Source organism: Maniola hyperantus, chromosome 22 (assembly GCF_902806685.2).
Source record: "Maniola hyperantus chromosome 22, iAphHyp1.2, whole genome shotgun sequence".
In the NCBI taxonomy this organism is placed as follows: Eukaryota; Metazoa; Arthropoda; class Insecta; order Lepidoptera; family Nymphalidae; genus Maniola; species Maniola hyperantus.
Genome location: NC_048557.2, coordinates 8,598,828 through 8,620,039, shown reverse-complemented (window position 1 = coordinate 8,620,039; position 21,212 = coordinate 8,598,828). Strand labels below are relative to the sequence as shown.

The 21,212-nt window shown below is 37.6% G+C and overlaps 1 protein-coding gene across 1 annotated transcript in view; it reads right to left on the bottom strand.

Annotated features, from left to right (window-relative positions):
- The window catches only part of kibra (WW and C2 domain containing protein kibra), a 113,860-nt gene that overhangs the window by 56,039 nt on the left and 36,609 nt on the right, over positions 1 to 21,212 (bottom strand). Inside the window, exon 3 of the mRNA XM_034980499.2 lies at positions 15,772 to 15,866. Coding sequence (XP_034836390.1) covers positions 15,772 to 15,866 — 95 coding nt within the window. The remainder of the gene's footprint in view (positions 1 to 15,771; positions 15,867 to 21,212) is intronic.

Sequence of the window (21,212 nt, the reverse complement as noted above, 5' to 3'; positions counted from 1 at the left end):
ATTAAAAAATATAAAATGATACAACTAAACTTAAATGAAAATTTTCCTCTAGCACTTTAATTTTATTCACGTCATTAATCTGTCGTGTAGGCATCGACCGAGCAATTTTTCTAAAAACATAACTTTAAGTCAAAATTTTAAATTTATTGGCATACTGGCTGACGCCCGCGACTTCGTCCAGCAACCTTGACTCGCGATCAGCATCTGGTGACATTTGTCCGTCCGTGTGTAATGACTGTAATCAGAGGTTCCGAGAAAGATTCAAGGTGTTGGCCGAGAGGGAAAAAATGATACAGGTTGCGAGAATTACGTCCTTCCAGCTACCGAAATTAAATTTGGTTTTGTTTTTAAAAACAAGCCTGGACTCATCCTTAGATTGTGATGATTATAAATTGGTATAAAATCTTTGCATGCGTCTCCACACGCTATTCTTAGGTATTTATTTATTTGTTTATTTTTAACTAGCTGATGCCCGCGACTTCAACGCGAATCAGGTTTTTCAAAAATCCCGTGGGAACTCTTTGATTTTCCGGGATAAAAAGTAGCCTATGTCACTCTCCAGGTCTTTATCTATATAAATGCAGAAAATCACGTCAATCCGTTGCACCGTTACGACGTGATTGAAGGACAAACCAACAAACCAACAAACAAACACACTTTCACATGTAAGTATAATATTTATAATAAATTAAGTTACATTTTTATTTTTATTTTTTTTAAATTCTTTATTATCAATAAACATTTTACAAAACATATATAACGTTATATTATAATGTTAAACTTAAATTATTAATACTTACAGGCTAAGTCGCGCCTCTTAAAGTTTATAAAGGAATATTATCTTACACGTTTAATCATAGATAGTTACATTTATATCACAAAACGAATTAATTGAATGCAATATACTTAAATGGTATATTCGCTTACAAAAAAAAAAAAAAAAGTTATTATTTGTTTTAAAAAAAAACGCGGGTACAACTAGTGCGCTTTTCATACAAACCCAAATTGATTAAAATTTATTTGATTAAATTTGAACATTAATCAATCAAATCGAGCGAAATTTTGTAAATACGTTCTATAACTACTATTTGTGTTTGTGGTTTTCCAGATTTCCGTTAAAATAATATCTAGTCAGTTGTCATAGTTACACGAGCTCAAAGATTTGTATATGCAGTTGTATTTTAAGGAAGATACTTTTCAACTTAAGAGACTTTTGTATCCTTTATTTTTTCGAAAAGAATATTATCAACATTCCAGTTTTAAAATACCACAGATAAAATATTCTGGTAGATGACAGAAGCCAAACTCGCTCCATCATTTCGAGGCCCGAAGCGAAGACCTCCTTCGGAACCCGTTTCAAAGGTCTGACCCTAGCAATTAGGACCCGAGTAACAAAAAACAATATAGGAGCAAATTGCTACCCTTTTTTACCAACGACGCCAAGGAAAAAGGGAGACCTGTCTGTCTTAAAGACTACGTTCAGAATCTAATGTGTGTTGCATTGGTTTGGAGTTTTTAAGTTGGAATCATCATCATCATGATCAACCTATCGCCGGCTCACTACAGAGCAAGAGGCTCCTCTCAGAGTGAGAAGGGTTTAGTTAGATAGTCTACAACGCTGGCCATGTGCGGATTGGTAGACTTCACACACCTTTCAGAACCTTATGGAAAACTCTCAGGCATGCGCAGATATCCTCACGACGTTTTCCTTCAGCATTAAAGCAAATGATATTTAATTACTTAAATCGCACATAACTCCGAAAAGTTAAAGGTGCGTGCCTGGGATCGAACCCCCGACCTCCGACGAGAAGGCGGACGTCCTAACCACTTGGCTATCACAGCCACGGTGGTAATTTGGATAGGTAAATGTCGGAGTATTTTAATAGGTACTTTGTTTTGGAGATTTCCTGACCATTTCCAGCCTCCGTCTTCCCATACGTCATGCCCGAGGCATCTCCCAACCTTCCTGCACCCGGCAATTAGCAACGGACCAAAATAACTACCAAAAGATTCTTAAATTGCTAACCTCTTTAGAGTAATGTAAGTAGGGTGCTGCGATGCTTCGTCCGCGTGGACAACACAAATTTCAAACCCCTATTTAACCCCCTTAGGGGTTGAATTTTCAAAAATCCTTTCTTAGCGGATGCCTACGTCATAATAGCTATCTGCATGCCAAAATTTAGCCCGATCCGTCCAGTAGTTTGAGCTGTGCGTTGATAGATCAGTCAGTAAGTCAGTCAGTCACCTTTTCCTTTTATATATTTAGAAGAAAGAAGATAAGGCACGGTTCACATTACACTCCCATTAAGTAATTCGATCACATCGTGTACACTTTCGGGCCGATGTTGATTTAATGATGTCACTCCTGTTCACAATCGGGCCCTATATTTGTTTTTATCTCGTCATCGCCGGATGATGTGGTGTGTCATTTGAATATTTTCAAGTAGGATAGAAGCAGGTGTTACTTTGCGGAAGTCCATGATAGCTGGCCATACACGATCAAGTTTACTGTTAAGTTTGCAGCGGACTTAAAGCTGCGTCTAGTCAACTGATAGCCATACACCGTCAAGTGTGCATGGTATAGAATAGAATAGAGTAGGGTAGGGTAGGGTAGGGTGGCGAGGCCGCCATTTTAGTGACGTCAGCACTAGACTGAAGTTTCGAGCTGATGGTATATTCTTATTTCGGCTGACGTCTGATGTTAATTAGACATGGTTCCAGCGCAATAGCAATTTGCGGGACTTATACCTACTGAGTGACCAAAACGATAACCTTATAAAGGTCAAACAGAAATATGTAGAAAACGATTAAAATAGTTAGAGTCCAAAGGGGCAAATATTTACTATTATTATGTATTTAAAATGTACGTGTTTAAATGGTTCTTGTATGTAGTAGGTATAACGAGGCAATTAACATTCCATAAAATGATTTAACACAATATAATATCGTATGTTATGGTGATCGCATAGTACCGCAAGAGCCGCGAGATACGCAAGAATCGCATACAACACATATTTCACTGCTGAAAAATATGCAATGAAAGTAACTGAGAAAGCCCATCTTCGATGCGTCCAATTTCAATTAATTAATTTGCAAGATTGAATATTACAACTCAAAAATTATGTAAACTCTTGCTGCTGACCTCATTCGTATTTTCAGTAGAAAATAGCAGCAAAACAGTCAACAGCATCGGACGCGCCGGAGAAATGTCTGGACATTGTAGAAGTAGGAATTTTCGTGGAAATATGAATTTTTATTATGAATTTTTGATACAAATACATGGGTCTACTCAGCCAGAAGTGCCGTTTCAGTGGCTTTTGCCACAATACATATGTATGCTAATGATTTTAAGCTTATTTCGTGGTTTAACTACATAATTGTATTGTATAAAATGGGTACATACCACGATTAACTAAGCGATTTTTAACTGCCGATATTTCGACTCAGTTCCATGAGTCGTGGTATGTACCCGTTATATACAATACAATATTTTGTATGCTGCACATAGTACCATACAGATTTGTCTGTTATCAGTTATCACTTATCACTAACCCTTAAATGCGAAAGTGTGTTTGTTTGTTTGTTTGTCCTTCAATCACGTCGCAACGGAGCAACGGATCGACGTTTTTGCATGGGTATAGTTTGAGACCTGGAGAGTGACATAGGCTACTTTTATCCCGGAAAATCATAGAATTCCCTCAGGATTTTTAAAAACTAAATCCACGCGTATGAAGTCGCGGGCAACAGCTAGTAGCTTGTTGTATCTTATGTATCATGGACTTCCGCAAAATAAAGCATGTAACACAACATTGCGGGCTTGCGGCTCTTACGAATCGTGTCAAAGTAGGTAAGTTAGCGATCAGCTTTATGAGTAACACATCTGAGTCCCCTGTAACCGGATAGGGCTCAGTATTATGATATGCGCACGCGCAGCCCATTCGTGGAATCACAAGAGATTGAGCCTTCCTCGAAATGATTATGATCCTACGCCTATGAAATGGATAAATAAAAAGGACTGGAATGTTTTCGTATCATTATAATAAATGAAAAAAATTTGCATAAAATTCATGCTGAATGAGTGCCCTTTGAGGAAAAAGGAGGTTATGACTAAAAAGAAGCTCAAGACATCGATCGTTGGATTTCATCGGTGTGCCTAGAGACACGGTCGCTATTCCAAAACCGGCGGTGATTACGTATCTTGCGATAGGCGTAAATCTTGCGATCATTCAAACGTCCGGCTAGAGAGAGACAGCAAATGAACTGTCGCATTGCTACTGTACCCGTAGTACAAGATTTTACGTCTCACCAAACCAAACCAAATTCGAGAGTCGAAATACTTCCGCGATACAGTAAAATGGACCTAAACAGCCTTGAATTGAAGTCAAATACTCAATGCCACTGATTTTAATTTCGCAATGTTTCCGCTTGGAGCGCTGGCTGTAGAAGTGTAGACAAACTTGAGCTTTAAAACAAGGCATTTAAGATCCAGTTTACTGTAACGCGGAAGTATTTCGACTCTCGAATTTGGTTTGGTTTGGTGAGACGTAAAATCTTATACCACGGGTACTGCTGTCGCGTTGCTGTCGCTTCTGCAACGTTTTACGTAATCACCCCCGAACTCAGATTCTCTCGGTTTTCGAACTGCGTGCCCTGCCCATTGCCACTTCAGCTTCGCAACCCGTTGAGTTTTTTGAGTTACTCTAGTTCTCCTACGGATCTCCTCATTTCTGATTCAATTATGTAGAGAAACACCAAGCATAGCTCTCTCTATTGCCCTAGAGGGAAATCTATCCGAGGGACTCTGAGCTTTCTTATGAGGCTCTTTTTATACTTACACTAGCTTATTCCCACGACTTCATCCGCGTGGACTACACAAATTTAAAACCCCTACTTCACCCCCTTAGGGGTTGGATTTTCAAAAATCCTTTCTTAGCGGATGCCTACGTCATAATAGATATCTACAATTCTACATGCCAAATTTCAGCTCGATCCGTCCAGTAGATTAAGCTGTACGTTGATAGATCAGTCAATCCGTCAGTCAGTCACCTTTTCCTTTTATATCCTACTAATATTATTATAAATGTGAAAGTGTGGATGTTTGGATGTTTGTTACTCAATCGCGCAAAAACGGCTAAACGGATTTGGATGAAATTTGGAATGGAGATAGATTATACCCTGGATTACACATGGACTACTTTTTATCTCGGAAAATTAAAGAGTTCCCGATTTTGAAAAATGTAAATCCAGCTAGTAGGTATTCAGATAAAGGTCACACTCACACCTAGTTTAATATTCTAAGAACAATTTCACTCACGAATGTTAGCATTGCCAAATGTAAGTACCATTGCAAGGACCTCGTCACATCTTTCTTGCGTAAGAAGATACCACGTCCATACAAACACACGAATGTCATACAAGTATGTGGAAATATAGTTTATATGATTTTGTATCTAACCTATTTGATATAAGGGCGATAATTGGCTGAATCATTGAAATAAGGCTTGGACTACACGGAGTCCAGTTGCTGTCCGATTTAGTTCCGTTCATGCCAATATTAAATGTATTGCATGTCGATTCAGGAAACAATGTGAACTTTTACAATATAGCGAGAACTGAATGGGTGGATTCAACGTTTCCCTCAAAATATTATAGCCGTACCTAGTTGGTGAAAAAATATAGCCATGCCCATGAAATTGTCGTTTAAATTGTTGATAAATTGTTTTATTATTACTAGGTACCTATGAAATTTCACCTTGCATGAAATACCAGAACTTTTTATTATCTGAAGAGAATCGAGCTTGTCCACGCTCGGTAGTTGCACAGTACATAAAATAGTATAGCTGTATACCTGCTATACTATACACCTGTATACAGCTATTCATTGGTGCGTTCTTAGAACATCCCAGAACCTCCCCAATATGTGTTTTTTTAATGCAAGGCTTACGCTTGACGACAATCACGCTTGCCTAGATGATGCATATTCACTCTTGCCTTGAAGGTATAGTCCGCGACAGGTTGAAATGGCAATCGGGGTATGAGGCGGGAGAATGCCCCGCACACCCGTACTTCAACCGCGCTCGCCCGTACCAAGTTAAGTGGTAAAGTTAAAGCTTTAAAGGTGTCCTTTAAGTTAAAAGTCCGTCATGAATAATCTGATTTACCACCACCACAAAGTCAGCTATATAAAGGATAATTCCCTTAGTTACTAAAAAATCCGGACCGGATTGAAGCCGGATTGCAGTGCAGTCAACGCCTAAACGTGTTTTGTATGCATACCTTCACGTACTCATGGTGTGGGGGGACCGTGCAACTATGTACTAGGATCGCTGCGATATATAACTCGATGGATGTTATATGCCCGCCGCATGTTAAGTGGTTTATATGAGCTTTATACGTGATAGATTCAATACCAACATACAGACATTTGAAGGTTCAAAAGGATTTTAAACGTCTATTTGAAACTTGAATAATGAATATTTTGAATTAATCATCAGGAGTTTATGACGGATGCGTAGGTTTAAGAAAGTATTCTATTTAGACACCAGAAAAGCTGGTTATTTTTACTATATCTTAATAAATAAAAGGAAAAGGTGACTGACTGACTGAATGATCTATCGACGCATAGCTCAAGCGACTGGACGGATCACCTAAACCTAGTCACCCAATATTTCTCATTTGTAATGCCCTATTTTCGTCAAACGAGTTTGTTGCGTTACCTTAGCTATCCCTGTCAAATCCTGATATTTCTAACTTCTTCTACCGACATTTCTCTAGCCCTCTATTTACAGCATCATGATTGCCTGAAAGTTACGGCTTAAAGCAATCTTCAGGCAATCTGAAACCTGAGAACATAGATTAATGATTAGTCTCGCTCCGCTCTACTGAGAACATGTCCCAGATAACCTACCTTTCTACGCTAGGTAATCCTATGTTTACTGCGATCTTGTATAATAATATTGCAAATTGATCACTTGAAATGAGCAACCGCCGAGTTTCTTGCTGGTTCTTCTCGGTAGGAACGGCATTCTGAACCAGTGGTAAATTAAACTAATTGACGATTCAAAAGTACTTGTAAAAGTTTATTATATTTGTAGGCTCTCCGCCATTTAATTGTAAAGACTTTGCTCATTGAACATCGCGTCATCGTCCCCACCGTCATTGTGAGATTATAAAATGAGATGCGCAGTGTGTCTCGAGACATTATTCGTTTGGCTTTGGCCAGAGTCGCTTCTCAGTGGATACTATGTGTGTCGTACTGTAGGTTTTATTATTATCATTGTCGTTGTGACCTAATGTGGTTTCAGTTGTTTGAGGTTATACTACTAGGTTGTGAAAGGTTGCTGTGAGTGTGTTTTGGCGATCTAGACAGGTTGTTTATCGGGTGAGTCCTTTTGTATCGTTCCAATTTGTATTAGACAAACGTGATCGTTGTAGTTGATGTTAATTGAACTAATTCTGGTGTGCTAGGTTAGCTGGTTGGTCTGGGGCCGGTATGGGGACATGGTGGAGCCGGTCGCTAGGTAGGGTTAGGTTTAGCTACGTTACGTTACGCTAGTGGTTTTCACGTGTGATAAGTGAGTATTAAAATGATTGTAATTGAAATTACTACCTTCTGATGTCGGCCATCCCCCTTTGTTCTCCGACATATTATATTATATTATATTATATTATATTATATTATATTATATTATATTATATTATATTATATTATATTATATTATATTATATTATATTATATTATATTATATTATATTATATTATATTATATTATATTATATTCTAAACCACGATTTCAAATACGTTTAAATCGATCTAAGCCAATGATTTCAAATCAATTGAGCCCTCTTCTTACCTTTAGGATGGCAACCACTTTAAAATTTAATATCCATCGGGAGGCCTTTGGCCTGCAATGCCCCAGCAATAGGCCATTACTTCAGCTTTATTGGCCAGGTCAGTACACCAGTGCAATCACGATTACATAACAATAAACAAACTAAATTATTCAATTCGCATTCATTAGATGATGTCACTGTGGGTCGGTCCAACGTTAATTATGTTAGCTGAACTATCTACCGAAAAGGCATGTGGTTCTTGGCCGTTAGTCTACGTGAAATCACGTACCTTGTAAGTTGTATGTATGTATACATTAGTACTGATTCTGAGCACAATTGAGTAAATAAATTATTTCTTAGTGATTATTAAATAGAGGATCTTCCAAAATAAGTGCAATCCACGTCATTTATTAGTTAAGTGTAATAACCATTTTAAATATTATATATTGACTTGACGGTTATTTTCAGTAGAATCCTTTTAGAATTTGTATATTTTGACTCTTGACATGTCATATAAATCACAAATTAACCTAGGTCAATTAAATGTTTTTGAATGATATTTTGACGATATAATGATTAAATAAATGATACTTAGTATTTTTAATAGTTTGCTGAGGACACCTTATTCTGAAAATTTCAGCTTTCTAGCGTCATCCAGACCGAAGTTATGACTGCTCGAAAATACGACGAAACGCTTCGAGAAAAGGTACGTAGTGCCCCGTCCTTTAGTTTGGCTCGTCTTGGCGGGGGCACTGCCGTGCCCCCTGATATAGCGTAAAGTTCCTGGAGGAGAGAATCTGAAGACCGTGGTTACATTAAGGAAGGGCTACTTCCATTTTCTACACAGATAACTTTCTTATGTAGCTCTTCTGCTTCTCATAAGTGAACATGGTCATTCTTTGAGCAGTGCTCAATAGTAAGCCGGCGATAGGTTAACTATGATGATATAATGTTATTTCCTGTGAGTTTAATATTATATCATAACATTCAAAGATACCACGGATCAGTCCGTCAAGACGTTCCACAGATACGTGAGCGGGCGCAGACCCGGCGTCTATTCGCGGAATTCGTAGTATACGACGAACTGGAGCGGTTATCGAGTGATTGAATCACGCAACGGAACGCAATATCCGACTAGAAGTTTAGCAACTGGCTAAAATGGGCGAAGGAATTCCGTCTGTGCCCATATAAGAGAGATAAGGAAGGAGTTCATCTATTCTATACGCGTAGAAAGGAGCGTATCTATACTTAATTGATTGGGAGAAATTTTTCAGATGCTAGATAAATATCTAGCATCTGAAAAATTTATAATTTATAATTAAATTTATAATGATGTTGATAGAATCTATTATTTATTTTTTAACTAGCCCAGGCCCGCGACTTCATTCTTATTTAGGTTTTTTTTAAATCCATGGGAACTGTTTGAATTTTCGGGATAAGAGATGGGACGAAATGTAAGCTAACTCTCTGTACCAAATTTCATCAAAATCGGTTAAACTGTTGAGCCGTGAAAAGCTAGCAGACAGACAGACACACTTTCGCATCTATAATAAGTATTAGTATGGATGGATCGATGACGGGCCACATAAAATGCGGATGAAGGGCCACATAAATGGTAAAGTAAAGTAAAAAAATTGTTTTTTTTTTACTTTACTTCACCACACGTTTAAGTCGAAAATTAAAAAATATCTACAACCCGAATTCAAACCTATGCTAAGCATAAAAACAATATAACCACTAGGCTACCGCATACCACGACAAGGTATTAGTTTAGCTGGGTAACATACCAAGCCACAAAATAGTAGGCAGCAGATTATTATAGGAAATTAGTGGATTTCGACCGGAAAAGCTTCGCATACCAAGATTATTATAATCCACTTTGTCGGTTTACAGTTAGCGGTGTTACATTGTTGTGATTCACATACTTTCAAAACGAAAAAACTACCACGTACGTACTTCTACGTCACGCTGCCTTTCTACTAAAGATAGATAGATGGATAAGATGGATAGACAGAAAGTCTGTATTTTTAGGGTTCCGTACCTCAAAAGGAAAAACGGAACCCTTATAGGCTCACTTTGTTGTCTGTCTGTCTCTCTGTCAAGAAACCTACAGGGCACTTCCCGTTGACCTAGAATCATGAAATTTGGCAGGTAGGTAGATCTTATAGCTGACATTTAGGGAAAAATCTGAAAACCGTGAATTTAGGGTTAGATCACACAAAAAAAAATTAAATTGTGGTCATGAACTAATAATTAGTATTTTCAACTTTCGAAGTGAGTGACTATATCAAGTGGGGTATCATATGAAAGGTCTTCACCTATACATTCTAAAACAGATTTTTATTTATTTTTATGCATTTTTTGAATTATCGTGCAAAATGTCGAAAAAATACGACTGTAGTACGGAACCCTCATTGCGCGAGCCTGACTCGCACTTGGCCGGTTTTTTATTCGATTATAATAGTTAGCCCTTGACTACGACTAGGGTTCCGGAACTCAGGTTTTGGTTAGACACGTTTAGTTAGTAGGCGGATTTTAATCTGTACTTAGCTTTGTCTTGCGTAATAACTTAAAACAGCTGCTTTTGAACTTAGAAAAAATTGTACGTGTATTTAAATACAATATTATAATCATGATCTACCCATCGCCGGCTCACTGCAGAGCACGGGTCTCCTCTCAGAGTGAGAAGGGTTTGGCCATAGTCTACCACGCTGGCCAAGTGCGGATTGGTAGACTTTACTACACACCTTTGAGAACATTATGGAGAACTCTCAGGCATGCAGGTTTCCTCACGATGTTTTCCTTCACGGTTAAATCAAGTGATATTTAATTACTTAAAACGCACATAACTCTGAAAAGTAAGAGGTGCGTGCCGGGATCGAACCCCCGACCTCCGATTAGAAGGCGGACGTCCTAACCACTAGGCTATCACAGCTTCAATATTATAATAATTTTGCATAATTTAGTTATGATTTACATAAACACAGATTATGATCGCATTCCATAGTAATCTATACAAAGTGGGGTCTAAGATCAAACGATCACATTTATGATTGGATCTCGGTGTGATCTCAGTTCTTTTTGTTTACTTGTCCCGCTATCGATCTATTGACGTCAAATAAAGTTTATCGTTGATGCCTATACGCAGGTCAAGTCTTTACGTCAAACTTACTTGTCGACTTTAATCTGGTGGAGATCCAAAGTCGACATGTAATTTTGCTTTTTTTTTATTCAAATATAAGTTAGCCCATGACTTCAGTCTCACCTGGTGCTAAGTGATGATGCAGTATAAGATGAAAGCGAGCTAACCTGGAAGAGGTTAGCTACTCTATAATAATCTATATTATACATTTTATAAAAGGAAAAGCTGACTAACTCACTGACTGGCTGACTGAATGACTGATTGATCTATCAACGCACAGTTTAAACTACCTACTGGACGGATCGAGCTGAAAAGCATGCAGATAGCTATTATGATGCAGACAATAGACATCCGCTAAGAAAGAACTTTTGAAATTTCAAAGCATAAAGGGGTACATGGGTTTGAAATTTGTGTAGTCCACGCGAAAACGAAGTCGCGGGCATAAGGTAGTTTTTTTCATATTTAACGTGCCGTTATTAGTCTTGTAATAAATGTGTGTTATATCTCAGCACAGTTTCACCCGGATTTCTCTGAATCAGAATCCGAATGCTCAAGAGGTTGTCTAAATACATCACGTCCAAGCCAAGTCCGAGAAGCCCGTTATCAAATAGCATATCTGCATCAGTTTAGTGCATACGTGATCGAGCTGCAATAGATTTACAAGCTGTAAGATCGAATTTTTTTTTTTTAAATAGATATAGCGAGCAAGCGAGCAGGCGGGTCACCTGATGTTAAGTGATTACCGCCGCCTATGAACATTTGCAGCACCAGAGGAGCCGCCGATGCGTTGCCGGCCTTTTAGGAATTTGTTGGTCCGCCCCTTGAATAACTCCATGTTATAATCTAGTGGGAACACCGCCGATGGGAGTTGGTTCCACAGTTTGCACGTGCGTGGAAAGAAGGATCTGGCGCAGCGGACGGTCGAAGTGCACCAGACACCCAGATGGTGAGGGTGAAATTCCTTACGAAATGTGCTCAGATTAGCTTAGAATTATTCAGATTAGAATATAATAGACTTGGTTATTCACACTTCAATGCTATATCTAAAGGGGTTATTACACCTTCCTAAATTTAAACTGCTAAATGATTTTGTTACTAACTTCAGAGCAGTGTAACACACATATTACACTGCTCTGAAATTATAACCGAAACCATTTAGTCGTTTAAATTTAGGAAGGTTAATAAGTCCCTAAAGAAGGAGAGGCATGTGTGTTATTTGTATCCCGTAGACAATATAAGAGTGTCCATCATCATCATTATCATCATCATCATCATCAACCAATAGACGTCCACTGCTGGACATAGGTCTCTTGTAGGGACTTCCACACGCCACGGTCTTGCGCCGCCTGGATCCAGCGGCTCCCTGCGACTCGTCTGATGTCGTCCGACCACCTAGTGGGGGGGGTCTTCCAACGCTGCGTCTTCCGCAGTGTTGTAAGAGTGTCCAGTCCAAGGGATTTTTAAAAGCCTTATTATTATCCACATCTAATTTATTGTTAACTATTGAATTTATAGATCACGATTTACAGAATTAAGATTTTAATAATCCCGTGGCAACTCATTGATTTTCCGGGATAAAAAGCATCTATGTCCTTGTCCATTTCCGGGATACAAGCTATCTCTATACCATCATTGGTTAAGGTTCTCCAACAGGTATGGACTGTGATTGTGAAAAGCTGTTAGATAGACAGATAGGTACACTATCACATTTATAATAATATTAGCTTATGCTCGCGACTTCGTCTGCGTGGATTACACAAATTTCAAACCCCTGTTTCACCCCTTAAGACGTTGAATTTTCAAAAATCCTTTCTTTCTTAGCGCATGCCTACGTCATAATAGCTATCTATCTGCATGCCAAATTTTAGCCCGATCCGTCCAGTAGTTCGAGCTGTGCGTTGATAGATCAGTCAGTCAGTCAGTCACCTTTTCCTTTTATATATTTAGATATAAGTATGAATATGGATTATTATTAATAGTTTTGTTATATATTTCGTTTATATAGATAGATGCTAATTGCTAGGTATTATAATAACTACTTGAGTGCTCAATTGGAAACAATACTCGTAGTATCTATCTTATCAGCTGTTATCAGCGTTATCGCATTCCATTGTTATCTCTGCAAGAGACTAAAGATCACCTAATGCGGTTTTGAGTGCGCATTAGAGATAGGTGTTTCCATTAAATTAATATCATCTGTTTTTAATTGCCGTTAACGTTGGATGGTTGAGGAATGTTACAGACATAATACAACCTTCATCAACTGATCGCCGGCTCACTACTGAGAACGCGTCTTCTCTCAGATTGAAGGGTTTGGCTGCCACGCTGGCCAAGCAGATTTTACAAACCTTTACCATCTATAAATAATAGTAGTCTATTTAAACTAATGATAAAATCATTATAGCTTATTTCGTGGTTTAACGACATAATTATTTTAATGTAGATAACGGGTATACACCACACCTACCACGATTAATTTGGCGTTTCGATATTTCAACCCAATCGCACGGGTCGTGGTCACGACGGTAACATCACGAGGAAACCTGCATCAGAGTTTTCCATAATGTTCTCAAATGTGTGTGAAGTCTGCAAATCCGAACTTGACCATGGTTAGACTCTGGCCAAAACCCTTCTCACTCTGAGAGGAGACCCGCGCTTTGTAGTGAGCCGGCCATGGGTTGATCATGATGATGATGATGATGATGATGATGATGTACAAAGTCACGAGTCTTAGCTAGTATAAAATACCTAACAGTCGCAATCCTAAACGGGAAAATGATGTCAGCTTTGCTAAAAGTCAATTAATTGCTTTCCAACATTCATTGAGCGTGTAAAACAGGTTTCCAACCTTTTTAAAGATTTATATAGATAAAGGATGAGTAGAAAAGACTCTTAAATTGAATCTAGGTAAGTCGCTTGAGCTATATATTTTGTTTATCATTAAGGAGTAACGGGTCCTAGGCTAAGAGCTGGCAGATTATATGTCTAGTGGACTTATACAATATGCAGACCTTATTTCACGTAAAAAAGAAGAAAAGTCAAATACATATTTCATACAGTATAATGATATAGAATTCGAAACTAGAAAATCCTACGTAATATGTAGTATTTTTAGTATTGAATTATAAAAAATCCGCTATGTCATGTTTTACGATTTTCGTTTTTGATGCCATTTTGTTTCAGTTATACAATAAAAGGCGCGTGTGCCTCTAAAAAACCCTGATGCTAGTTCAAGAGATAACATTTTGACTTAAAAGTTATTTAAATATTTTCAATAATTTAAAACCTAGTTTTATAACCTAGTTTTAAATTATAGTTTCTGATAACTTATGATTTTCCACATAGCTGAACTTGCATGCCCAGCGATGATAAGTGTGTATTTATATAAAACACTATTACATATATTTTACATAATATTATGATCTACTAGCTATAAACTGGCCCTTTTAAACAAGTTCAAAAACTAATTTACTTGCTGTAAATTAAAATTGCTATTTACTTTAGGTATAGAGTTTATGTAGAAATTCGTAAAAGTGTAATCACAAGACAATGACTTAAAAAGAGCGGATTTCCTGGCTTTGTCTTAGATTTCAATACGTTTCTCAATAAATACCTGCATAAAAATGTTAAAATGTTAGGTAAGTATAATCGAATTTAACCATATTTTTCTATCAATAAAACACTTCCATGATGACGTTCTATCTATTTTATAGAAATATTTTAATGCTATAGAATCGTTACCGGCTCTTACACTATTCTAATGCAATAAATTACGAAGCTGTAGCAGAAGTGGTTTAAACATTTAAAACAAGATCTCTAGCATCTTGAGTTATAAATGTTCAAAAAACCTATTTAATAGTTTATGTTTAATAGTTTATGTTTTTAAGTATATCTATGTTGCGTAACAATAAAACAGCAAAATATATATTATGCAATACAAACTTATAGGTAACTTATAGTAACAATAATACTTCATAATCTAGATTTGAGACTATATCACTATGATATAGTCTCAAATCTAGATTATGAAGTATTAATACATAAATTATCGCATTATTATTTACCTATAATAATACTTACCTATGAGTATTTAATAAGTGAGGGAAGATATTAATTTATACCTACTTATTTTTAAAACTTATAGGTATAGTCTCAAATCGAGATTATGAAGTATAAATATATAAATTATCGCATTATTATTAAACGTACCTATAGGTAATAGTAGTAGTATTTAATAATGAGGGAAGATAGAAATTCGCTATTAATTGATACTTATTTTGTAATGTGCTACTTAGTGCCGATTTCACTAACGTCGAGTAACGTTTGACCGAGGATTAAATTGGGCGTAATGACAGTTTTTGTAATGAAAACCTGCCAAAATTTCAAACCCTCGGATAAGACTTATTTTTCGTTGGTGAAACCGGCCCTTAGTAGTAAAACTCATTAAAGAAAAAATAATCCATACTAAAATTATATATGCGAAAGTGTGCCTGTCTGTCTGTCTGTCTGCTAGCTTTTCACAGCCCATCCGTTCAACCGATTTTGATGAAATTTGGTACAGAAATAGCTTGCATCCCGCGGAAGAAATAGGCTACTCTTTATCCCGGAAAATCAAAGAGTTCCCACGGGATTTTCAAAAATCGAAATCCACGCGGACGAAGTCGCAGGCATCATCTAGTTAACCATAAAAGGTAATGTTTTAATGGGAAAAATCAATAATAATAACATATTATGTGTCTAATTCTGTAATAAATAAAATAAAAACAATAGTCAGTATAAAGTAATGAGGTCACTCACCTCCAAAGCCTCCTGCGCGGTATGGAGGTAATCCCTCAGCATCGCCTCCTGGATGCCCAGCCATTCTAGCCGTGGGTCTTCGAGCTGCGTCACCTCTGCAAGCAAAAAAAATTCTTTTCAAAACCTATTTAACAATTAGATGATACCCGCGACTTCGTCAGCTTCGACAAGTCGGTGGAAGGAGATCGCACGAGCAGCAATGAAGAATTCATAGCCACGACCACTCTGTCAAGAGTGAACGATTGAGAAGAAGAATGTGTTACGTCAGGGTATAAGCTATCTGAACGTGTTTGGCCCCGTAGCCCAGACACCAGGCGATGCGAGGAACATCGTGGGGTTTTAGTCGGTAAGAGTACGATATAATCTCCGTGCCTCCCCGGGTGCGGTGGTATCCATGAGGATCCCCACGGAAAAAAGGTTTATAAGCTATCTCCATTCCAAATTTGAGTCGGAGTTTCAAAGTTATGCTCAGAGTTCACATGTTTAACCAGCAACTAGCGAGATCTTATAATGTCTTCCCGGCTGAATTTCGGCCACGGTGGCCAAAACAATGTTTTGGGCCAACCCGGGAGTCGAACCCAGGACCTCGTCATGTGCAGTCGAACATGCTAACCACTAGACCAACAAGGCAGTGATAAAATGCAATTTTTAAACTAAATAAACACTTTTTTTTTTTACTAGGAGGAGGAAAAATCCCTAACGGACTTTTGTCTATCGACAGGGTGTGTCCGACTCGCACGGACTAAACGACCTCCCCCTCTGCGAGATCAGCACGGAACCGTATCACATTACTTCGTGCTGACCCTCTGGTTGCTCTCTCTCCTTTAATCTAAATAAACACTAAAAATATTAAACCCTGGATTTCTTAGAACAAGGGCACACACTTATCCTAGGTCATCGAAATGTGAAATTACTGTAAAATGACTTTAGTGATAGGGTCGCCCTTTGTTTTTTAAGTGTACCCTGTATTCTTCATCATCATCATCATGATCAACCCATCACCGGCTCACTACAGAGCGCGGGTCTCCTCTCAGAATGAGAAGGGTTTTGGCCATAGTCTACCACGCTGGCCACATGCGGATTGGTAGACTTCACACACCTTTGAGAACATTATGGAGAACTCTCAGGCATGCAGGTTTCCTCACGATGTTTTCCTTTACCGTTAAAGCAAGTGATATTTACGAGTAATTAATTAAAACGCACATAATTCCAAAAAGTCCGGGATCGAACCTCCGATTAGAAGGCGGACGTCCTAACCACTAGGCTATCACTGCTTCATTCTTCCTGTATTCTTCCTCTCTATAATTTTGTTAACAATAAAGTTGTTTAAATAAATAAATGACGTCACTATCACACTATACGCCTACATATAATTTACAATCGTATGACCGAAATTCTACACGTAGGCATTATAATGGTTTATAGTATTATCTAAGCACTAATCGATTTAACAAGGCCCGCTGTGGTACAGTCACCGCGAAAGAATTCGTCAATCATTATCGGCTACCTAACAATAACAAGCGATAATCATGGGTTTAAGTTGTTTGGGATTTGTCCGTTATTAATAAATAGCCATACAAATGCGAAACTTTATGTCTGCCTGACTGTCTACCAGCTTTTCACGGCTTTCCATCCGTTAAACTGATTTTAACAAAATATGGTACAGAAATGGCTTGCAACCCGGTGAAGGAAGGCCACGGAAATCAAATGACCCACGAGGTTTTTGGAAGACCTAAACCCGTATTGATGAAATCGCAGGCATTATCCATTTGGTACAGAGATAGCTACCTTTTATCCCGGAAAATCATAGAGCTCCCACAGGATGTTTAAAACCTAAATCCACGCGGACGAAGTCGCGGACATCAACTAGTCGGAAATTATTCCGAATTCGAAGTAATTTTTGTAAGAATGGACCTAGTTTAAAGACAAAGCATCATCACAATCATCTCAAGATAACAGGATGGGAAATGTTTAACCCACTGGCCACTAACGCTAGCCAAGTGCGGATTGGCAGACTTTTGGCCATAGTTTACCAAACAATGCAAAAGATAAATTACAGAAAACCGCTAGTTAATATCTCACAGCTGGGCGTAAACATCATCAGAAAGAAACAAAGAAAGAAAAACGTTTATATCTTAAACTGTGCCATACATAACATCTTATAGCTAAGAGTTGGTTATCCCGGCGCATCCTACACCAAGCCTCAAGCAGAAGAAAAACCGAAAAAAGCTCCAGCAGCCAGCTGTTAGCTCAAAAAGCTCAGCATCACCTGTTACAGGTATTAGAACCACCCTTATTAGGTACCCTAAGGTTGGCGCAACTAATATTTAGATTATGAAGTAGGTGATAATAACTTAATGATATCTATAACACAAATGATAAAAGTAGAATATCATCGACCACTTGAATTAAATGTCTCGTTATTTAAATATAAACCACTTGATTTCAATTGAAACAATGAATAGAAATCACAATATCTTATGGGCAGATTACACCTACCGAGTAGTGAAGCGAGACAATAAAATGTCACTCGGCCGAGACAGTGCTGTGGCTGTGAAATTGCGGCGAAATTGCATTCGTTAGTGTTTATATACCAACCGAGTACTCGGCCAAGGACACTGGCTCGCCACTGTACTCGGTAGGTGTAATCTGTCCATTAGTCTGAAGCGTTTTCAACGAAGGTATTTATTAGATTTAGGTACTCCTTAAATTTTAATTTGTACAGCATCTTTTAATATAATCCGCTATAGCCTAGATGTGCTATTCTTTTTCCCACAACTATTTTTAAAGCAAATATTCACCTCGAGGCAATCTACATACATTACGTTATATAAAGAAGTTAAAAATGGTATGACATGTTTGCTATTAATATTCCCATATCAAGTGTTTCTGTATTAATAACATATTTACACTGAAAATACATATTTCGAGAACAGCCGATGGTTCATTATTTATCCTTAATGCAACCACTCGTTACCGTAATTATGTTGCCCTATCTCATAGCTAACCGATTTTGCCTAGAGCGAATTTTTTGCATACCTGAGTACTGCGCTTATAATAAGCTTTTACACTTCGGTTTCCAAGTATTTCGATATTATCTTGATAGTATTCCTTTTACTTATAAATAATACGTCTTGGGCTTGCTTTTATGTTTTATGAATTATTATGAATATTAAAAATAGATGATCATTGCACAGAAAAATGTGAAATTTGAACGTGTTGGTTGAAGATATGAATTATGTTAATTATGGGGCATACAACAATTCCCTGCGGTATCCCTTTATCGATATTGTTTTATACAAAATTCCTTTAATTTTTTAACGAAGTAGTATAATACAGACTTGGCTTAGCTGCTTAGTCTAATAATTTTAACTCTAAATAGGTATACGAAAAGTCAGTCAAAGCAAAAACTGACTCATCAACGCCTAGCCTAAATCCTTGGAACTGGAAAGCTGAACTTTAGAACTTTTTTTAAATAAAAATACCGAACGAAATACGAGCAGGCGGGTCACCTGATGTTAAGTGATTACCCATGAAGCCCATGAACATTTGCAGCACCAGAACTGCCAATGCGTTGCCGGCCTTTCAGAAATTTGTTGATCCGCCCCTTGAACACCCCCATGTTGTAATTTGGTTGGGAACACTGCCGTGTCGAAGAGAATTTCCTTTATAATTACAAAATGCACTGTCACCCTGATTCCTAAATACTAATAGAAGAAGAAGAAAAACGTTTATTTTTTAAAGCCACACATTACCAGTTGACGGCACAGCGTTGCCGTTAGGCTGGTACTCCCATCAGACCAGACCAGAGAAAATTTAGAAATCACAAAATTCCAAATTTTCCCTGCCGAGAATCAAACCCGGGATGAGGGATCTACCACAAATATTAGTGGTAATAGACTACCTAAAGTTTTCTGTCTTATATTTATAGCACTTTTGATGTCGAAGCAATTTGCTACGCTATTACTATACACATGTATCTATTAGGTAAACAGCATGTATAATCATGTTAATCTTGAGTTCTAGACGGTTTTTCTAGATAGGAATTTGCATTAGTCAGGCAATCGCCATTAATTATTGTAGATTCGTATGAGGACGAAACACGGGCGCTATTTGACATTTATATTGGCAAAGCGAATTGAAATTCAATTTCTTCATCGGGCGATATGTATGTAAATTAGCACCTGACTTAATAAACTTTAAAGTTCTCCATATTGTAAAATAAAATCCTGGCAAGCGCGAGTCGAGCTTTAGTGCCCTGTGTTCCGTCAACACCGAAGTTTGGCAGCTAGAATGTGACGATCACTATCAATTGATACACCTCTCACTATTGGCTACACAAGCAAAACTACCTCGTTTTAGGATTCTAACGATTCCTCATACGTAAAAATCTGTTCATTTAGAAGTAATGGTGGAATAAAGAAACTCACATATTATTAGGGTTCATCCTGGCAACTTTACACTCTTTTTTGGGCAGTCGTCTAAAAATTTACACGACAGCTTACTAGATCTAACTTAGCACCTCTTGTCCCCATTTCCTTTTTCATTTTTTTCCCTTCTATCTAGTTTCTTTTTGCAAGCTGTGGCAATCACTAAGTGAGTCTACAAAATAGCATTAATTTATGTTTTTCTTTCTTTTTGTGTAGTTTTAAGTTTATGATTTGTCCGGCCTGTTGATTGTCCTTTTATATAAAACTAGCTGATGCCCGCGACTTCGTCCGCGTGGATTAACATGTTCCAAAATCCCGCGGGAACTATTTGATTTTCCGGGATAAAAAGTAGCCTATGTCACTCTCCAGGATATAATCTATCTCCATTCCAAATTTCAGTCAAATCCGTCCAGTAGTTTATGCTTAATGGAGTAACAAACATCCAAACATCCATACTTTCACATTTATAATATTACTAGCGACCCGCCCCGGCTTTGCATGGGTTGCAATGTAGATACTAATGTGGTGACAGTGAGGAGTGATTCTTCCGACATTTTGTTCAAATATCGTCATATTTCAACAAATTAACACGAACCAATATTAAACTATACCTATAAACCTTCCTCTTGAATCACTCTATCTATTGGTGAAAACCGCATTAAAATCCGTTGCGTAGTTTAAAAGATCTACGCGTTTATACATACAGACAGTGGGAAGCGACTTTATTTTATACTATGTAGAGATATATACTAAGGATTCACAAGGATAGTAACAATAAAGTTGTTTTAAATTAAATTAAATCAAGGATTAGGATTAGAATAAAATTAAAAATTGCAAGGAACCCTAAAATACATGTTCAATTGTGGCAAGTACAAGTATGTGAACGTAAATTGTTGTTAATGCCTCCACCAGTTTGCATACCTACTTAGTTTACTGCCTCCAGAACTGTTATCAAGCTATGCGATCTCCCCCATCCCATCCCATACCTATTTTCTGCTTGCAATATTTATG